The sequence below is a fragment of the Oncorhynchus masou genome, chromosome 28 (genome assembly GCF_036934945.1).
Source record: "Oncorhynchus masou masou isolate Uvic2021 chromosome 28, UVic_Omas_1.1, whole genome shotgun sequence".
In the NCBI taxonomy this organism is placed as follows: Eukaryota; Metazoa; Chordata; class Actinopteri; order Salmoniformes; family Salmonidae; genus Oncorhynchus; species Oncorhynchus masou.
Window position 1 is genome coordinate 61,989,157 of NC_088239.1, and position 20,440 is coordinate 62,009,596.

The 20,440-nt window shown below is 50.9% G+C and overlaps 1 protein-coding gene across 1 annotated transcript in view; it reads left to right on the plus strand.

Moving 5' to 3' along the window:
* Positions 1–20,440, plus strand: part of LOC135518023 (breakpoint cluster region protein-like) — a 143,272-nt gene that overhangs the window by 78,726 nt on the left and 44,106 nt on the right. Inside the window, exons 2-5 of the mRNA XM_064942846.1 lie at positions 6,881–7,065; positions 14,648–14,752; positions 14,930–15,115; positions 18,778–18,885. Of these exons, the coding sequence (XP_064798918.1) occupies positions 6,881–7,065; positions 14,648–14,752; positions 14,930–15,115; positions 18,778–18,885 (584 nt within the window). The remainder of the gene's footprint in view (positions 1–6,880; positions 7,066–14,647; positions 14,753–14,929; positions 15,116–18,777; positions 18,886–20,440) is intronic.

The following is a 20,440-nucleotide window of genomic DNA, read 5'->3' on the forward strand; positions in this document are numbered from 1 at the left end:
AGACCCTGTCTGGGCTAGAGGGGCTGTTACTGTACTGTAGACCCTGTGTTGGCTAGAGGGGCTGTTACTGTACTGTAGACCCTGTCTGGGCTAGAGGGGCTGTTACTGTACTGTAGACCCTGTCTGGGCTAGAGGGGCTGTTACTGTACTGTAGACCCTGTCTGGGCTAGAGGGGCTGTTACTGTACTGTAGACCCTGTCTGGGCTAGAGGGGCTGTTACTGTACTGTAGACCCTGTCTGGGCTAGAGGGGCTGTTACTGTACTGTAGACCCTGTGTTGGCTAGAGGGGCTGCTACTGTACTGTAGACCCTGTCTGGGCTAGAGGGGCTGTTACTGTACTGTAGACCCTGTCTGGGCTAGAGGGGCTGTTACTGTACTATAGACCCTGTCTGGGCTAGAGGGGCTGTTACTGTACTGTAGACCCTGTCTGGGCTAGAGGGGCTGTTACTGTACTGTAGACCCTGTCTGGGCTAGAGGGGCTGTTACTGTACTGTAGACCCTGTCTGGGCTAGAGGGGTTGTTACTGCACTGTAGACCCTGTCTGGGCTAGAGGGGCTGCTACTGTACTGTAGACCCTGTCTGGGTTAGAGGGGCTGTTACTGTACTGTAGACCCTGTCTGGGCTAGAGGGGCTGTTACTGTACTATAGACCCTGTCTGGGATAGAGGGGCTGTTACTGTACTGTAGACCCTGTCTGGGCTAGAGGGGCTGTTACTGTACTGTAGACCCTGTCTGGGATAGAGGGGCTGTTACTGTACTGTAGACCCTGTCTGGGCTAGAGGAGCTGTTACTGTACTGTAGACCCTGTCTGGGCTAGAGGGGCTGTTACTGTACTGTAGACCCTGTGTGGGCTAGAGGGGCTGTTACTGTACTGTAGACCCTGTCTGGGCTAGAGGGGCTGTTACTGTACTGTAGACCCTGTGTGGGCTAGAGGGGCTGTTACTGTACTGTAGACCCTGTCTGGGCTAGAGCGGCTGTTACTGTACTGTAGACCCTGTCTGGGCTAGAGGGGCTGTTACTGTACTGTAGACCCTGTCTGGGCTAGAGGGGCTGTTACTGTACTGTAGACCCTGTCTGGGCTAGAGGGGCTGTTACTGTACTGTAGACCCTGTGTTGGCTAGAGGGGCTGTTACTGTACTGTAGACCCTGTCTGGGCTAGAGGGGCTGTTACTGTACTGTAGACCCTGTCTGGGCTAGAGGGGCTGTTACTGTACTGTAGACCCTGTCTGGGCTAGAGGGGCTGTTACTGTACTGTAGACCCTGTGTTGGCTAGAGGGGCTGCTACTGTACTGTAGACCCTGTCTGGGCTAGAGGGGCTGTTACTGTACTATAGACCCTGTCTGGGCTAGAGGGGCTGTTACTGTACTGTAGACCCTGTCTGGGCTAGAGGGGCTGTTACTGTACTGTAGACCCTGTCTGGGCTAGAGGGGCTGTTACTGTACTGTAGACCCTGTCTGGGCTAGAGGGGTTGTTACTGTACTGTAGACCCTGTCTGGGCTAGAGGGGCTGCTAGAGGGGCTGTTACTGTAGACCCTGTCTGGGTTAGAGGGGCTGTTACTGTACTGTAGACCCTGTCTGGGCTAGAGGGGCTGTTACTGTACTATAGACCCTGTCTGGGATAGAGGGGCTGTTACTGTACTGTAGACCCTGTCTGGGATAGAGGGGCTGTTACTGTACTGTAGACCCTGTCTGGGCTAGAGGAGCTGTTACTGTACTGTAGACCCTGTCTGGGCTAGAGGGGCTGTTACTGTACTGTAGACCCTGTGTGGGCTAGAGGGGCTGTTACTGTACTGTAGACCCTGTCTGGGCTAGAGGGGCTGTTACTGTACTGTAGACCCTGTCTGGGCTAGAGGGGCTGTTACTGTACTGTAGACCCTGTCTGGGCTAGAGGGGCTGTTACTGTACTGTAGACCCTGTCTGGGCTAGAGGGGCTGTTACTGTACTGTAGACCCTGTCTGGGGGGGGCTGTTACTGTACTGTAGACCCTGTCTGGGCTAGAGGGGCTGTTACTGTACTGTAGACCCTGTCTGGGCTAGAGGGGCTGTTACTGTACTGTATACCCTGTCAGGGCTAGAGGGGCTGTTACTGTACTGTAGACCCTGTCTGGGCTAGAGGGGCTGTTACTGTACTGTAGACCCTGTGTTGGCTAGAGGGGCTGTTACTGTACTGTAGACCCTGTCTGGGCTAGAGGGGCTGTTACTGTACTGTAGACCCTGTCTGGGCTAGAGGGGCTGTTACTGTACTGTAGACCCTGTCTGGGCTAAAGGGGTTGTTACTGTACTGTAGACCCTGTCTGGGCTAGAGGGGCTGTTACTGTACTGTAGACCCTGTCTGGGCTAGAGGGGCTGTTACTGTACTGTAGACCCTGTCTGGGCTAGAGAGGGCTGTTACTGTACTGTAGACCCTGTCTGGGATAGAGGGGCTGTTACTGTACTGTAGACCCTGTCTGGGCTAGAGAGGGCTGTTACTGTACTGTAGACCCTGTCTGGGCTAGAGGGGCTGTTGCTGTACTGTAGACCCTGTCTGGGCTAGAGGGGCTGTTACTGTACTGTAGACCCTGTCTGGGCTAGAGGGGCTGTTACTGTACTGTAGACCCTGTCTGGGCTAGAGGGGCTGTTACTGTACTGTAGACCCTGTCTGGGCTAGAGGAGCTGTTACTGTACTGTAGACCCTGTCTGGGCTAGAGGGGCTGTTACTGTACTGTAGACCCTGTCTGGGCTAGAGGAGCTGTTGCTGTACTGTAGACCCTGTCTGGGCTAGAGGGGCTGTTACTGTACTGTAGACCCTGTCTGGGCTAGAGGGGCTGTTACTGTACTGTAGACCCTGTCTGGGCTAGAGGGACTGTTACTGTACTGTAGACCCTGTCTGGGCTAGAGGGGCTGTTACTGTACTGTAGACCCTGTCTGGGCTAGAGGGGCTGTTACTGTACTGTAGACCCTGTCTGGGCTAGAGGAGCTGTTACTGTACTGTAGACCCTGTCTGGGCTAGAGGGGCTGTTACTGTACTGTAGACCCTGTCTGGGCTAGAGGGGCTGTTACTGTACTGTAGACCCTGTCTGGGCTAGAGGAGCTGTTACTGTACTGTAGACCCTGTCTGGGCTAGAGGGGCTGTTACTGTACTGTAGACCCTGTCTGGGCTAGAGGGGCTGCTACTGTACTGTAGACCCTGTATGGGGTAGAGGGACTGTTACTGTACTATAAACCCTGTGTTGGCTAGAGGGGTTGTTACTGTACTGTAGACCCTGTCTGGGCTAGAGGAGCTGTTACTGTACTGTAGACCCTGTATGGGCTAGAGGGACTGTTGCTGTACTGTAGACCCTGTGTGGGCTAGAGGGACTGTTGCTGTACTGTAGACCCTGTATGGGCTAGAGGGACTGTTGCTGTACTGTAGACCCTGTATGGGCTAGAGGGACTGTTACTGTACTGTAGACCCTGTATGGGCTAGAGGGACTGTTGCTGTACTGTAGACCCTGTATGGGCTAGAGGGACTGTTACTGTACTGTAGACCCTGTATGGGCTAGAGGGACTGTTGCTGTACTGTAGACCCTGTATGGGCTAGAGGGACTGTTACTGTACTGTAGACCCTGTCTGGGCTAGAGGGGCTGCTACTGTACTGTAGACCCTGTCTGGGCTAGAGGGACTGTTGCTGTACTGTAGACCCTGTATGGGCTAGAGGGACTGTTGCTGTACTGTAGACCCTGTCTGGGCTAGAGGGACTGTTGCTGTACTGTAGACCCTGTATGGGCTAGAGGGACTGTTACTGTACTGTAGACCCTGTCTGGGCTAGAGGAGCTGTTACTGTACTGTAGACCCTGTCTGGGCTAGAGGGGCTGCTACTGTACTGTAGACCCTGTGTGGGCTAGAGGGGCTGTTACTGTACTGTAGACCCTGTCTGGGCTAGAGGGGTTGTTACTGTACTGTAGATCCTGTCTGGGCTAGAGGGGTTGTTACTGTACTGTAGACCCTGTCTGGGCTAGAGGGGTTGTTACTGTACTGTAGACCCTGTCTGGGCTAGAGGGGCTGTTACTGTACTGTAGACCCTGTCTGGGCTAGAGGGGCTGTTACTGTACTGTAGACCCTGTATGGGCTAGAGGGGCTGCTACTGTACTGTAGACCCTGTGTGGGCTAGAGGGGCTGTCTTAGAGACACTGTGTTCCCTGCAGCCAGCACCTATAGCACAGTGCCCTCACAGCTGACCTGTTACTGTACTGTAGACCCTGTGTGGGCTAGATGGGCTGTCTTAGAGACACTGTGTTCACTGCAGCCAGCACCTATAGCACAGTGCCCTCACAGCTGACCTGTTACTGTACTGTAGACCCTGTGTGGGCTAGAGGGGCTGTCTTAGAGACACTGTGTTCCCTGCAGCCAGCACCTATAGCACAGTGCCCTCACAGCTGACCTGTTACTGTACTGTAGACCCTGTGTGGGCTAGAGGGGCTGTCTTAGAGACACTGTGTTCCCTGCAGCCAGCACCTATTGCACAGTGCCCTCACAGCTGACCTGTTACTGCCGTATGATGTCTCATCCCTCCTTACTGGAAAATACACACAAGCTCTGAGGCCCTAGGCATACAATTAGTCTAGAATCATACCAGACACTAATACAGACCTGTACACTACACTTGCTTAGCGTAAATGAGGGAAATACCTCCCAGGTTGACCTAGTTCAGGTATACTGAATATACTGTGTGAGTCTTTGAATCTTGAGTGGTTGTACTTTAGTCCTAAATCAATATAAACAATGATGTTACTCTTAATGTGCCTTTTTGCCTTGTTTGCCCCTCCACCACTAGATCTCCCTTTTGCTGCAGTTAGATAGATACAGAGCGGTCTTTTATGGTCTTGTAAGTAGTATTGGTTGTGGCTACTACTTTACTCTACACAGACTCTGAGTGTTCCTATGGTGCACACTTTGGTGATGCATACTTTGGTAGTGTCTATCTATGGAGAGACTGTCTTAATGGCCCTTGGCATGGGGCACTGAGCAGACACCTGGCAGGCGGTGTAACCATCCTCAGACAGTCCCTCAGTTGTCCCCTGGCCTCACCTGGCATGGCCTGGTAGCATGCTCCGCAGGGCGGTTGGCAGCAGCGGCACGGTCACTATGGGCAGTAGGCTCTGGGTACAGTGGGCAGTGGGCACACAGACAGACAGAGGGGAGTGTGGGAGAGGGAGAGAGAAAAATGGCTTTAAAACTTAGACTAGAAACAGAAATATCTACAGTGCCTTGCGAAAGTATTCGACCCCTTGAACTTTGCGACCTTTTGCCACATTTCAGGCTTCAAACATAAAGAATCAACAACAAGTGGGACACAATCATGAAGTGGAACAACATTTATTGGATATTTCAAACTTTTTTAACAAATCAAAAACTAAAAAATTGGGCGTGCAAAATTATTCAACCACCTTAAGTTAATACTTTGTAGCGCCACCTTTTGCTGCGATTACAGCTGTAAGTCGCTTGGGGTATGTCTCTATCAGTTTTGCACATCAAGAGACTGAAGTTTTCTCCCATTCCTCCTTGCAAAACAGCTCGAGCTCAGTGAGGTTGGATGGAGAGCATTTGTGAACAGCAGTTTTCAGTTCTTTCCACAGATTCTCGATTGGATTCAGGTCTGGACTTTGACTTGGCCATTCTAACACCTGGATATGTTTATTTTTGAACCATTCCATTGTAGATTTTGCTTTTTGTTTTGGATCATTGTCTTGTTGGAAGACAAATCTCCGTCCCAGTCTCAGGTCTTATGCAGACTCCATCGGGTTTTCTTCCAGAATGGTCCTGTATTTGGCTCCATACATCTTCCCATCAATTTTAACCATCTTCCCTGTCCCTGCTGAAGAAAAGCAGGCCCAAACCATGATGCTGCCACCACCATGTTTGACAGTGGGGATGATGTGTTCAGGGTGATGAGCTGTGTTGCTTTTACGCCAAACATAACATTTTGCATTGTTGCCAAAAAGTTCAATTTTGGTTTCATCTGACCAGAGCACCTTCTTCCACATGTTTGGTGTGTCTCCCAGGTGGCTTGTGGCAAACTTTAAACAACACTTTTTATGGATATCTTTAAGAAATGGCTTTCTTCTTGCCACTCTTCCATAAAGGCCAGATTTGTGCAATATACGACTGATTGTTGTCCTATGGACAGAGTCTCCCACCTCAGCTGTAGATCTCTGCAGTTCATCCAGAGTGATCATGGGCCTCTTGGCTACATCTCTGATCAGTCTTCTCCTTGTATGAGCTGAAAGTTTAGAGGGACGGCCAGGTCTTGGTAGATTTGCAGTGGTCTGATACTCCTTCCATTTCAATATTATCGCTTGCACAGTGCTCCTTGGGATGTTTAAAGCTTGGGAAATCTTTTTGTATCCAAATCCGGCTTTAAACTTCTTCACAACAGTATCTCGGACCTGCCTGGTGTGTTCCTTGTTCTTCATGATGCTCTCTGCGCTTTTAACGGACCTCTGCGACTATCACAGTGCATGTGCATTTATACGGAGACTTGATTACACACAGGTGGATTGTATTTATCATCATTAGTCATTTAGGTCAACATTGGATCATTCAGAGATCCTCACTGAACTTCTGGAGAGAGTTTGCTGCACTGAAAGTAAAGGGGCTGAATAATTTTGCACGCCCAATTTTTCAGTTTTTGATTTGTTAAAGAAGTTTGAAATATCCAATAAATGTCGTTCCACTTCATGATTGTGTCCCACTTGTTGTTGATTCTTCACAAAAAATACAGTTTTATATCTTTATGTTTGAAGCCTGAAATGTGGCAAAAGGTCGCAAAGTTCAAGGGGGCCGAATACTTTCGCAAGGCACTGTATATCAGGATAGTTACCCTTATACTCAACAACATGATCACAACTGCTTTGTCATTCACAGATGGTCCGTTCACGGGGACCCCTCCCACTTACGGGTACGATGCGGACCGTGCGGAGGAGCAGAGGCGCCACCATGATATCCTGCCATACATCGACGACTCGCCCTCCTCTTCGCCACACCTCAGCTCCAAGAGCCGCAGCAGCCGAGACACCCTCTCCTCCGGATCCCTTGAGTCCTCCAAGTCGGTGAGTGCCACCCCCCGTTTAGTCTTTGTCACAAAGGTAATCACCCCAGGAAGCTCCTCATGTCTCTCCTACTCTGTTCTATCACCTTCTGGCCCTCCATCACAGCCTGCCATGAAGAAACATAGACACTTATCTCTGAAGCCTCTTTCTCCTCATAGGTCACCATGAAGAGAGACCCCCCCTCCCCTCCAATCGATCTATAGTATAATAGCTTATTATCTTCATCAATAAGCCATACTACCTTAGTGACATTATATTGCCATTTTTGTAATGGGATTACCTTGCGATAGGTGTGTGTGTGTACACCTCACTGATTGGGTTAGACTGGTGCTATGTTCGTATGTGTTGTTGTAAATGCACCATACTGCAGTGTCTCTCTCCTGGAGGAAGTAATCACATCACTGTACTGCAGTGTCTCTCTCCTGGAGGAAGTAATCACATCACTGTACTGCAGTGTCTCTCTCCTGGAGGAAGTAATCACATCACTGTACTGCAGTGTCTCTCTCCTGGAGGAAGTAATCACATCACTGTACTGCAGTGTCTCTCCTGGAGGAAGTAATCACATCACTGTACTGCAGTCTCTCTCTCCTGGAAGAAGTAATCACATCAGTGGTAATAAAGTAAGGCCTGTGACCCACCCCTGCCTCGCCTCAGTAGCAGACAGAGTGCTTGTCAAATTGATTGATGGTTGAATCTGCCAATAAATGGAGAGTCCCTGGGCGGTTTTAATAAGCATACATAGACACACACACACTCAGTAAACTCCTGTATTTAGAGACCCACTCCTTGAGTAAACTCCTGTATTTAGAGTCCCACTCCCTGACTAAACTCCTGTATTTAGAGGCACACTCCCTGAGTAAACTCCTGTATTTAGAGTCCCACTCCCTGACTAAACTCCTGTATTTAGAGACCCACTCCCTGAGTAAACTCCTGTATTTAGAGGCACACTCCCTGAGTAATCTCCTGTATTTAGAGACCCACTCCCTGAGTAAACTCCTGTATTTAGAGGCTCACTCCCTGAGTAAACCTGTTACTGTAGTTTTTTATTTTACCTTTATTTAACCAGGCAAGTCAGTTAAGAACAAATTCTTATTTTCAATGACGGCCTAGGAACAGTGGGTTAACTGCCTGTTCAGGGGCAGAACGACAGATTTGTACCTTGTCAGCTTGGGGGTTTGAACTCGCAACCTTCCGGTTACTAGTCCAACGCTCTAACCACTAGGCTACCCTGCTGCCTCGAGTGTTAGCAGAGAGAAAGAGCTCCAGCTATTTTTTATATATATTTTTTATTTATTTGTGGGGATTTATTTAACCTTTTTTTTGACGAGGCAAGCTAAAAATATTACACTCAAAATCCATACAGCAGCACCACACATAGACAGATTTGTGCACACTGTTGTTTTTCAGTAGTCGTCTCCAAAATGCAATGATGTCCATCTGTCACATTCTGACCTTTATTTCCTTTGTTTTGTCTTTATTTTGTATGGTCAGGGTGTGAGTTGGGGTGGGCAGTCTATGTTTTGTGTTTCTATGTTTTTCTATTTCTGTGTTTGGCCTAGTATGGTTCTCAATCAGAGGCAGGTGTTGTTAGCTGTCTCTGATTGAGAATCATACTTAGTTTGGGTTTCACTGTTGGTTGGTGGGTGTTTGTTTCCGTGTCTGTGTTTGTCGCCACACGGTACTGTTTTGGTTTGGTTATTCGTGTCATCGTTTATTGTTTTTGTATTCTTAGTGTTCAGTTTATGTTTTTAAAATAAACGACATGAAGACTTACCACGCTGCATCTTGGTCCGATCCTTACTCCTCTTCAGACGAAGAGGAGGAAATCTGCCTTTACAGAAACACCCACCAACAGAGGACCAAGCGCCGTGGTAATGGGCAGCAGCAACAGCGGCCGAAGACACAGGACTCATGGACTTGGGAGGAAATTCTAGATGGGAGAGGACCCTGGACACAGCCAGGGGAATATCGCCGCCCCAAAGCAGAGCTGGAGGCGCTGGTATGAAGAGGCAGCACGGCAGCGCGGTTGGAAGCCCGAGAGTCAGCCCCAAAAATATCTTGGGGGAGGCACACAGGGAGTGTGGCAAAGCCAGGTAGGAGACCTGCGGCAACTTCCTGTGCTTACCGGAGAGCGAGAGGGACCGGGAAGGCACCGTGTTATGCTGTGGAGCGTACGGTGTCCCAGGTGCGATACATTCCAGCTCCTCGTATCGGCCGGGCTAGTGTGGGCATCGAGCCAGGTGCCATGAAGCCGGCTCTACGCATCTGGTCTCCAGTGCGTCTCCTTGGGCCGGCGTACATGGCACCAGCCTTACGCATGGTGTCCCCGGTTTGCCAGCACAGCATGCTCCCCGTAGCCCGACCAGTGCGGCGAGGTGGAATAAGCCGCACTGGTCGGGCTACGGGGAGCATTCAACCAGGTAAGGTTGGGCAGGCTCGGTGCTCAAGAGCTCCAGTGCACCTGCACGGTCTGGTCTATCCAGTACCACCTCCGTGCACTAGCCCTCCGGTGGCAGCCCCCCGCACCAGGCTGTCTCTCCGTCTTCTGCCTACAGGGTCTCCCGCCTGTCCAGCGCTGCCAGAGCTTTCCTCCTCTCCAGCGCTACCAGAGTCTCCCGTCTGTCCAGAGCTGCTAGAGTCTCCCGTCTGTCCAGAGCTGCTAGAGTCTCCCGTCTGTCCAGAGCTGCTAGAGTCTCCCGTCTGTCCAGAGCTGCTAGAGTCTCCCGTCCGTCCCGAGCTGCTAGAGTCTCCCGTCTGTTCTGAGCTGCTAGAGTCTCCCGTCTGTCCTGAGCTGCTAGAGTCTCCCGTCTGTCAGGAGCTGCTAGAGCCGCCAGTCTGTCCTGAGCCGTCAGAGCCGTCAGTCAGCCAGGACCTGCCAGAGCCATCAGTCAGTCAGGACCTGCAGAGCCGTCAGTCAGCCAGGACCTGCCAGAGCCGTCAGTCAGACAGGAACTGCCAGAGCCGTCAGTCAGCCAGGACCTGCCAGAGCCGTCAGCCAGCCAGGAGCTGCCAGAGCCATCAACCAGCCAGGAGCTGCCAGAGCCGTCAGCCAGCCAGGAGCTGCCAGAGCCGTCAACCAGCCAGGAGCAGCCAGAGCCGTCAGCCAGCCAGGAGCGGCCTGGAGCCGCCCTTCACTCAGTCTCCCGCCTGTCCGGCGCTGGCGGAGTCTACCGCCTGTCCGGCACTGCCGGAATCTATCATCCATTCAAGACCCATGGCCTGGGTCCCGTGGCGTGGGGGGGGTACTGTCACATTCTGACCTTTATTTTCCTTTGTTTTGTCTTTATTTAGTATGGTCAGGGCGTTAGTTGAGGTGGGCAGTCTATGTTTTGTGTTTCTATGTTTTTCTATTTCTGTGTTCGGCCCAGTATGGTTCTCAATCAGGGGCAGGTGTCGTTAGTTGTCTCTGATTGAGAATCATACTTAGTTTGGGTTTCACTGTTGGTTGGTGGGTGTTTGTTTCCGTGTCTGTGTTTGTCGCCACACGGCACTGTTTCGGTTTGGTTATTCACATCATCGTTTATTGTTTTTGTATTCTTAGTGTTCAGTTTGTTTTTAAAATAAACATTATGGACACTTACCACGCCACATCTTGGTCCGAAATCTGCCGTTACACCGTCCTTGATACCCCCCCTCCGTCCGTCCGTCCTTGATACCCCCGAGTTCAGCAGCTCGCCCACACAGCAGAGTGAGTCACCACCGTTTGATCCTGCTATCTCCCCCAGTGTCTTGGAAAGTATTACAGTATAATAACTCACTCCTTTAGAGAACAAGATTATTCAGAGATGTTAAGATTTCACATTACACCAAGTGTTTTGGGAACAGAGAGAAGAGAGAGAGAGAAGAGAAAAGGTCTGATTAACGCTTCAGTGATAGAGAGGGATGATGTTGATGTTCAGAGGAAATGTGAGAAATGAAAGTGAACAGGAGTTATATAAAACGAGACGAGCTTCGCCGCCCACGATCGCCTCCTACTTGGCTTTGAACGTTTCTCTCAATGTCCTCAGTTATTAGGCCATCTGCTTACATACACGATAATAACTGTTGGTATGGCTTACGGTGTATTTCCACAGAGCAATTAGACTTAGACCTACTTAAACAAATCAGTAATGACCATGAATTCATCCATGTGGTATTTAGCTTGTGTTTAGATTGATACATGAAGTCAAGGTACACACAGTTACTGTAGACTGACTTTGGGTGGGTGCTTCCCATATAGATTTGTTTACTATGCATGCACGCACACACCACACGCACACACACACCACATGCACAGCCACACACGCACACGCACGCATGCACACACACACACACACACACACACACACACAGTGTTGGAGTGATCAGCTGAGTTATAGGTCCAGGACCAGACTCCCTCAGTCTCTACACATCTGAATTTTGAGAGGAGCTCATTAGTTGTTGCTACGGCGATAAATAAAAGATGATAGTCTGGAGATGCGATGGGCCCCCTGAGGAGGAGAGTTGAGTCTGGGGCTGAGCAATGAATGAATACACACTTGCTCACCTCCACAATGGAAACATGGGCAGGCTGGGCCCATTATATCTCTGAGAGGTTTCACATTCATTTTTCTCTTTCATTCACTTTTATGTGATCATTTCTGTTATCAAGTGTCCCTCAGGCTTTTGCCCTTTCTGGCCTCCAGGGTTAGATAAAGATTCAACGCACATCAGAAAAATATTAGATTCAATCTGTGGCTCTTCTTCAGGTGAGATCGGTGGTCTGTCACCTGTCAGACATGTAGCTGTTCCAAACATCCAACACGTACATACTGTTGTCACTTAGAAAGGCTTCATATTCTCTTCTCTTCTAACACTCTCCTCTAGTATGGAAGCAGAAACGGCTTGTTGTATAAGAACCAAGAAGCAGAGCGATGCACAGCACAGACTTATGGGTAATGGAGTCCACAGCACAGACCTTTAGGTAATGGATTCCATCAGTGAGTCGGGACCCCTGTAGTTCCACTGAGACTCTTACTGACATCTGCTGCTTCCACTACCTGTTCAGTGGCCATGGAGGCAGGAGTTTAAGGCTCATTTACCCCCCCTTAAACACACACACAGGACATGATCACATTCTGTAATTCATTTCAGCCTGCATTCCTACATGTGGGGACTTATTATTTCTTATTATAGTTTTTCTCTCTCTCTCTCTCTCTCTCTCTCTCTCTCTCTCTCTCTCTCTCTCACTGTCTGACGATATAGGGCACCTTGGAGTGCGCCCGTCTGGCATGGGGAAACACACACACAGACACACAGACAGACACACAGACAGACAGAGGCCCCATACCTGAGGGAGCATTGTGTTTACCCCTCCCTCCCTCCACTCAGTGTCTCTCTTTCTAAGGAGCCCCAGGTTGTGCTCTGAAATAGCTGGGTACAGATAGCTTTAGTTCAGCTTATTTAACCAGACGTCTGGGTTGGATATCCCAGACCCAGGAGAGGACCTGCCTACCTGGCCCAGCCATGGCCTGCTCTGCTCTCTGTCTCTCATCTCCTCTGTCCTGTAGCCTGAGGGTTAGCTACACCTCCTGCCATGCCTGTCCTCTGTCTTGGCCATTTTAAGAGACCAACCTACATCCCATGGGAAATACTGACTGTCAGTTATTTTAGGTTCCTTGGTTAGGCTAGACGGCCCAAGGATTTCCGTTGGCCGCATGTTGAATGTTGTTACTCTCTAGTGAGGTTCGGTTGTCCTGGAAGAATGCGAGAACAATGGCTTCTTTAAAAACAAAGCTGCATTTACAGGAGCAATTAGGGTTAATTGCCTTGCTCAAGGGCACATTGACAGATTAAAAAAAATAAAAAATAAAATGTTACCCCTTTTTCATGGTATCCAATTGGTAGTAGTTACTGTCTTGTCTCATCGCTGCAAGGAGAGGCGAAGGTCAAGAGCCGTGCGTCCTCCGAAACACAACCCAACCAAGCTGCACTGCTTCTTGACACAACGCACATCCAACCCGGAAGCCAACCGCATCAATGTGTCGGAGGAAACACCGTACACCTGGCGACCTGGTTAGCGCGCACTGCGCCCGGCCCGCCACAGGAGTCGCTACTGCGCAATGAGACAAGGACATCCCTGCCGGCCAAACCCTCTCTAACCCGGACAACGCTAGGCCAATTGTGCGCCGCCCCATTGGCCTCCCGGTCACGGCCGGCTGCGACAGAGCCTGGGCTCGAACCCAGAGTCTCTGGTGGCACAGCTAACACTGTGATGTAGTGCCTTAGACCACTGCACCACTACGGAGGCCATCAACAGATTTTATACCTAGTCGACTCGGGGATTTGAACCAGGGGCCTTTCGGGTTACTGGCCCAATGCTCTTAACCACTAGGCTTCCTGTATTTTAGACCACAGTGTTTATTAACTACAGTGCCTTCAGAAAGTATTCACACCCCTTGACCTTTTCCACATTTTGTTGTTCTTACAGCCTGAATTTAAAAAAAAAAATGTTTTTTTTTCCAAAGTGGAATTATGTTTTTCAACATTTTTACTAATTAATAAAAAATGTAAAGCTGAAATGTCTTGAGTCAATAAGTATTCAACCCCTTTGTTTATGGCAAGCCTAACGTTAAGGAGTAAAAATGTGCTTAGCAAGTCACATAATAAGTTGCATGGACTCACTCTGTGTTTAACATGATTTTTGAATGACTACCTCATCTCTGTACCCCACACATACAATTATCTGTAAAGTGGATCAGTCGAGCAGTGAATTTCAAATACAGATTTAACCACAAAGACCAGGGAGGTTTGCATCCTGTTTGCAACAAGGCACGAAAGTAATACTGCAAAAAATGTGATAAAGCATTTAACTTTTTTGTCCTTAATATGAAGTGTTATGTTTGGGGCAAATCCAATACAACACATTACTGAGTACCACTCTCTATATGGAGCTAAGCACAGGCAATATCCAAGAGGAAAACCTGGTTCAGTCTGCTTTCCACCAGACACTGGGAGATGAATTCACCTTTCAGAAGGACAATAACTTAAAATACAAGGACAAATCTACACTGGAGTGACTTACCAAGAAGACAGTGAATGTTCCTGAGTGGTCAAATAACAGTTTTGACTTTAATCAGCTTGAAAATCTACAGTAAGACCTGAAAATGGTTGTTTAGCAATGATCAACAACCAATATGACAGAGCATGAAGAATTTTCTAAATAATAATGGTCAAATATTGTACAATCCAGGTGTGTAAAGCTCTTAGAAAGTTACCCAGAAAGGTTCACGACTGTAATCACTGCCTAAGGTGATTCTAACTTTTGTAAATGAGATATATTTGTATTTCTTTTTCAATAAATTTGCAAACATTTCTAAAAACATCTTTTCACTTTGTGATTATGGGGTTTTGTGTTTTTTTTAATCCATTTTGGATTCCGGCTGTAAACACAGCAAAATGTGGAATAAGTCAAGGAGTATAAATACTTTCTGAAGGCCCTGTAAAGATCCTCTTTCTACCCAATACTTTGTTGTCATCAGACTAATGGTCATGTTTTGTTTGCATTGTCTGTACAGTTCTTGTGTGTGCAATTTTTCATAGTCGTTTCCTGTGTTTGTTGCAGACGGAGTTGGACTTAGAGAAAGGCCTGGAGATGAGGAAGTGGGTTCTGTCTGGGATCCTAGCCAGCGAGGAGACCTACCTCAGCCACCTGGAGGCACTGCTACTGGTGAGAGGCTGGAACACACACACAGGACTTTCCATGAATGCTCTATGTATCACATACATGTACACATACAAGTACACACACAGTACAAGCTCTGTCTGTCTCTCCCTCTCTCTCTCTCTCTCTCTCTCTCTCTCTCTCTCTCTCTCTCTCTCTCTCTCTCTCTACCTGTTCTCTCAGCCTATGAAGCCTCTGAAGGCAGCAGCTACCACGTCCCAGCCCGTGCTGACCATCCCCCAGATCGAGACCATCTTCTTCAAAGTGCCCGAGCTTTACGAGGTCCACAAGGAGTTCTACGACAGCCTGCTCCCCCGGGTGCAGCATTGGAGCCACCAGCAGCGCGTGGGGGACCTCTTCCAGAAACAGGTGAGGTCATAAGACGGATCCCTGGGGTGTTCCCCCTGCCCTGTGTCTGTGGGAGCCTGGAGCCTGACTCAGGATGACAGAGGACTCCCTCCCTGGACCTGGCTGCATGGCAACATGACATCATGAGCCTCATTCAGAATGACACAGGACCCTTATGCATTATACAGTCTGCCTGTGGTCCTGTGTGGCTCTGTGTCATAGCTCACAGCAGCATCCGTACTCTGAATGGAAGACATCAAATCACATTGATCAACCTCATGAGGTGCAACTTATTTTAGGGACAGATGGAATAGCCTCTCTCCTCCTGACCTGCGAGCTTCTGCCACGGAGGCCAGAGCCAAACCTGTACTGACTGGGCCCATTTCATCATGTTCACAACGGGTCAATTAACCCTGAATTACCCACTTGTTTATCCCCCTAATGCTCATGCAGTCACTGCAGAGTCTAACCTATCATGAGTGCTGTGTGTACGAGGACAGTGCACATGAAGAAGTAGAATGGCACAATGCTGTCTTTTCTACCCAGGGAGCTCTGAGACTAATGTTACACTGTGTGCTCTATGTCTCTAAGAAGCAGCCTATAAATAGTGCCATACACTGAGCGTTAGGGGACTTTTCTCTCTCTCTTCCCTCCAATTATCTTCACAAAGCCCGCTCTCCCCGGAGGCCTGAACAATGACTATTTCATTCGTCTGTTATACTGTCAGGGCGGCACACGCCGGAATCCTTTTCCGCATTTATTTATTAATTGTTTGTTTTTCTACTCCATCTCTCTTGTCTGTGTCTGCTATGTGATAAGCAGTGGCATCAACGGCTGCGTTTTGCGTCTCCCAGCAGACAAGCGTTGAAAGAGGAGCAATATGGATTCAAAGGTTGTAGGCTACAGTAGAGGAGCAGTCCGTTAGTTCCTCTCTCTATCTCTTTTTCGTTCTACCTTTCTCTATCAATCTCTTTATCTCCCTCATACCAAAATACATCTTTCCCCCAATTCCTCTCGCCAGTGGGTGAGGGGAGCGGATGGAGGAAAGAGGGTGAGGGGAGAGGATGGAGGAGAGTGGGTGAGGGGAGAGGATGGAGGAGAGTGGGTGAGGGGAGAGGATGGAGGAGAGTGGGTGAGGGGAGAGGAGGGAGGAGAGTGGGTGAGGGGAGAGGAGGGACGAGAGTGGGTGAGGGGAGAGGATCGAGGAGAGTGGGTGAGGGGAGAGGATGGAGGAGAGTGGGTGAGGGGAGAGGAGGGAGGAGAGTGGGTGAGGGGAGAGGATGGAGGAGAGTGGGTGAGGGGAGAGGATGGAGGAGGAGAGGGGTGAGGGGAGAGGATGGAGGAGAGTGGGTGAGGGGAGAGGATGGAGGAGAGTGGGTGAGGGGAGAGGAGGGAGGAGAGGGTGAGGGGAGAGGATGGAGGAGAGTGGGTGAGGGGAGAGGAGGGACGAGAGTGGGTGAGGGGGAGAGGATGGAGGAGAGTGGGTGAGGGGAGAGGAGGGAGGGAGTGAGAGTGGGTGAGGGGAGAGGATGGAGGAGAGTGGGTGAGGGGAGAGGTTGGAGGAGAGAGGGTGAGGGGAGAGGATGGAGGAGAGAGGGTGAGGGGAGAGGAGAGGAGGAGGAGAGTGGGTGAGGGGAGAGGAGAGTGGGTGAGGGGAGGGGAGATGATGGAGGAGAGTGGGTGAGGGGAGAGAAGGGAGGAGAGTGGGTGAGGGGAGAGGATGGAGGAGAGAGGGTGAGGGGAGAGGAGAGTGGGTGAGGGGAGAGGATAGAGGAGAGTGGGTGAGGGGAGAGGAGGGAGGAGAGTGGGTGAGGGGAGAGGATGGAGGAGAGTGGGTGAGGGGGGAGAGGAGGGAGGAGAGTGGGTGAGGGGAGAGGAGGGAGGAGAATGGGTGAGGGGAGAGGATGGAGGAGAGTGGGTGAGGGGAGAGGATGGAGGAGAGTGGGTGAGGGGAGAGGAGGGAGGAGAGTGGGTGAGGGGAGCAGCTAGCAGATTTAGGCTGAGTCTCTCTGATAGAGCTGTCTCCCCCTGTCTGTGAAGTCTCTGTAACAGACAGGCAGCCGGAGGAAAAGTAACAGCTCATCAGTACCAGAAAGAAGGGGGAAAAAAATGAAAAAAGGTTATGAGAGCGGGTGTCAAGAGAGAAGTATTCTCACACTCCTTTAAAGCCCCAAAATGGGGCTAAATAATACACTGTACTGTTTCCCCCTAATGGTACAGTCCTCTCTGCTGTTTCTTATATAGGTCTATGAATACACCATGGAGACTTTTCTTTATCTAGGATAGGTGCATATGAATGGGGAATTTCTAGAGTAATACTGTAGCATCTTTACACACAAAATATACAATATGTACACCGACATACAGTGTGTGTTATGAGTCCATTCTTGTGCTGTTGATGACATCGTCCTCCCAGTCTGTGCTAGATAAGAAAAGCATCCCAACCATGCGGTTACACTCAACATCTTACGTCACCATACAGCCAGCCAGCAACTGTGTGTGTCGAACGGCTCCAACTGCTCCATGTCTGCAGCGCTATTACCGCCATTCTGGCTCCTCCCCGCCCATAGTGGGATTGTCACGCTCTGAATTCCTGTCCACTGTGGTGCAGATTCCTTCTGGCCCGAGGCAGGACTCAGACGCAGTGGGGATAGGATTGCTTGGTGGGGGAAAATTGCTTACCGCTTCAACTTCTAGCAGCTCCTGGAAAAACGTGGGTTTCTTTCGACTGTGGGACAAAATCGATTGTCTCAGCATGACACCAGGGGACAGGAAATACTGTAAAGGTCAGGGGTCACACCAGGATGATAATGTGTGGGAATGGGATGAGCTCATAGGTGATGCTAGAAAGTAAAGAGAGGAGAAGGTTTTTAGGAACAGGTTCTGGCAGCCGCTGGCAGCCTGCTGTCTGTCATCGACGTACAAAGACCTGGAGATATTCATGAGCAGGTGCAGGTGGACCAGTGCTAAGGTGAAGTAGAGAAGCATATTGTGTCCTGAACACTGTGTTCTTGTAGACTATTCTTCAGGGGCACACGAAGCTACCTTGGTGCTGTGTGTGTAGCTGTGTGTGTGTGTGTGTTCGTACGTGTGTTGGTGTGTGCGTGTGTGTGTGTAAAACATTTTTGCGTTTGCCTCAGTTGCCCCCTCTCTCGTCATTACACACTCTACCCCCCTCTTCATCCATTGCTGTCAGGCTTGTATTCAGGAGAATGGATTGGGCAGTTGAGCGCTAAGGAGATGGATAGTGTTACTGACGGGCAGAGTTTCAAGGAGTTAGGACGGCTGAATGAGATTTTCAAATGTGTTTTTACAGCAACTGTTACCCAGGACACTCATTACTCACGCCTCCACTGCGCCGCTACCATGGCAACAGCCGTAGGCCGGGACTGCGCCACGGAAACGCTGGTGTTTCCTGTGGCGATGATGACATTGCCCCGTCTGTCGAACTGTGTCCCAAACACTTCGTTTTTTTTCTCCACTCATTATGGTGAACTCTGTTGTTGGGTTGTAGCTGTCATTTCTCATGTTGTGATTATGCCAACATGTCCTTCTTCACCCCAAAACAGCAATGCAAACAGAAGGCCTGTTTTGGTAAATATGGGCTATGGAAAGTGGTGACTGTGTTTTAATGTGGCTTTTGTATTTTGTCCTCTCTCGCACCCTCCCCGTCCATTCGACAGGCCAGCCAGCTGGGAGTTTACCGGGCCTTTGTGGACAACTACGAGGTTGCTGTGGAGACGGCTGAGAAGTGCTGTCAGGCCAACACGCAGTTTGCTGAAATCTCTGAGGTAATGGGAACTGGCACAGAGGTAGATGGGGTGGTATGGGAGGGAGGGAGGGAGGGAGGGAGGGAGGGAGGGAGGGAGGGAGGGAGGGAGGGAGGGAGGGAGGGAGGGAGGGAGGGAGGGAGGAGACAGGAAGGTATGTGAGGTGAGGGAAGGAGGGAGGGAGAAGAAGAGACAGGGAGGTATGGGAGGAGTGGGGACAGGGAGGTGAGGGAGGGGGGAGAAGAGACAGGGAGGTATGGGAGGTGTGGGAAGGAGGGAGGGAGGGAGGAGAGGAGACAGAGAGGTATAGGAGGTGAGAGAAGGCTGGAGGGAGAAAAAGAGACGGGGAGGTATGGGAGGAGTGGGGACAGTGAGGTGAGGGAGGGGGGAGAGGAGAGAGGGAGGTATGGGAGGTGTGGGAAGGAGGGAGGGAGGGAGGAGGGGAGACAGAGAGGTATAGGAGGAGTGGGGACATTGAGGGGAGGTGAGGGAGGGAGGGAGGAGAGGGGACAGGGAGGTATGGGAGGTATGGGAAGGAGGGAGGGAGGGAGGAGAGGGAGACAGAGAGGTATGGGAGGAGTGGGGACATTGAGGTGAGGGAGGGAGGGAGGGAGGGAGGGAGGGAGGGAGGGAGGGGGAGGGAGGGAGGGAGGGAGGGAGGGAGGGAGGGAGGGAGGGAGGGAGGGAGGAGGGGGACAGGGAGGTGAGGGAGGGAGGGAGGAGAGGGGACAGGGAGGTGAGGGAGGAGAGGGGACTGGGAGGTGAGGGAGGGAGGGAGGGAGGGAGGAGAGGGGACAGGGAGGTGAGGGAGGGAGGGAGGGAGGTGAGGGAGGGAGGGGAGGAGGGAGGGAGGGAGGGAGGAGACAGGAAGGTATGTGAGGTGAGGGAAGGAGGGAGGGAGAAGAAGAGACAGGGAGGTATGGGAGGAGTGGGGACAGGGAGGTGAGGGAGGGGGAGAAGAGACAGGGAGGTATGGGAGGTGTGGGAAGGAGGGAGGGAGGGAGGAGAGGAGACAGAGAGGTATAGGAGGTGAGAGAAGGCTGGAGGGAGAAAAAGAGACGGGGAGGTATGGGAGGAGTGGGGACAGTGAGGTGAGGGAGGGGGGAGAGGAGAGAGGGAGGGAGGAGGGGAGACAGAGAGGTATAGGAGGAGTGGGGACATTGAGGTGAGGTGAGGGAGGGAGGGAGGGAGGAGAGGGGACAGGGAGGTATGGGAGGTATGGGAAGGAGGGAGGGAGGGAGGAGAGGAGACAGAGAGGTATGGGAGGAGTGGGGACATTGAGGTGAGGGAGGGAGGGAGGGAGGGAGGGAGGAGAGGGGACAGGGAGGTGAGGGAGGGAGGGAGGAGAGGGGACAGGGAGGTGAGGGAGGAGAGGGGACTGGGAGGTGAGGGAGGGAGGGAGGGAGGGAGGGAGGAGAGGGGACAGGGAGGTGAGGGAGGGAGGGAGGGAGGTGAGGGAGGGAGGGGAGGAGACAGTGAGGTATGGGAGGACAGGGGACAGGGAGGTGAGGGAGGGAGGGGAGGAGACAGTGAGGTATGGGAGGAGAGGGGACAGGGAGGTGAGGGAGGGAGGAGA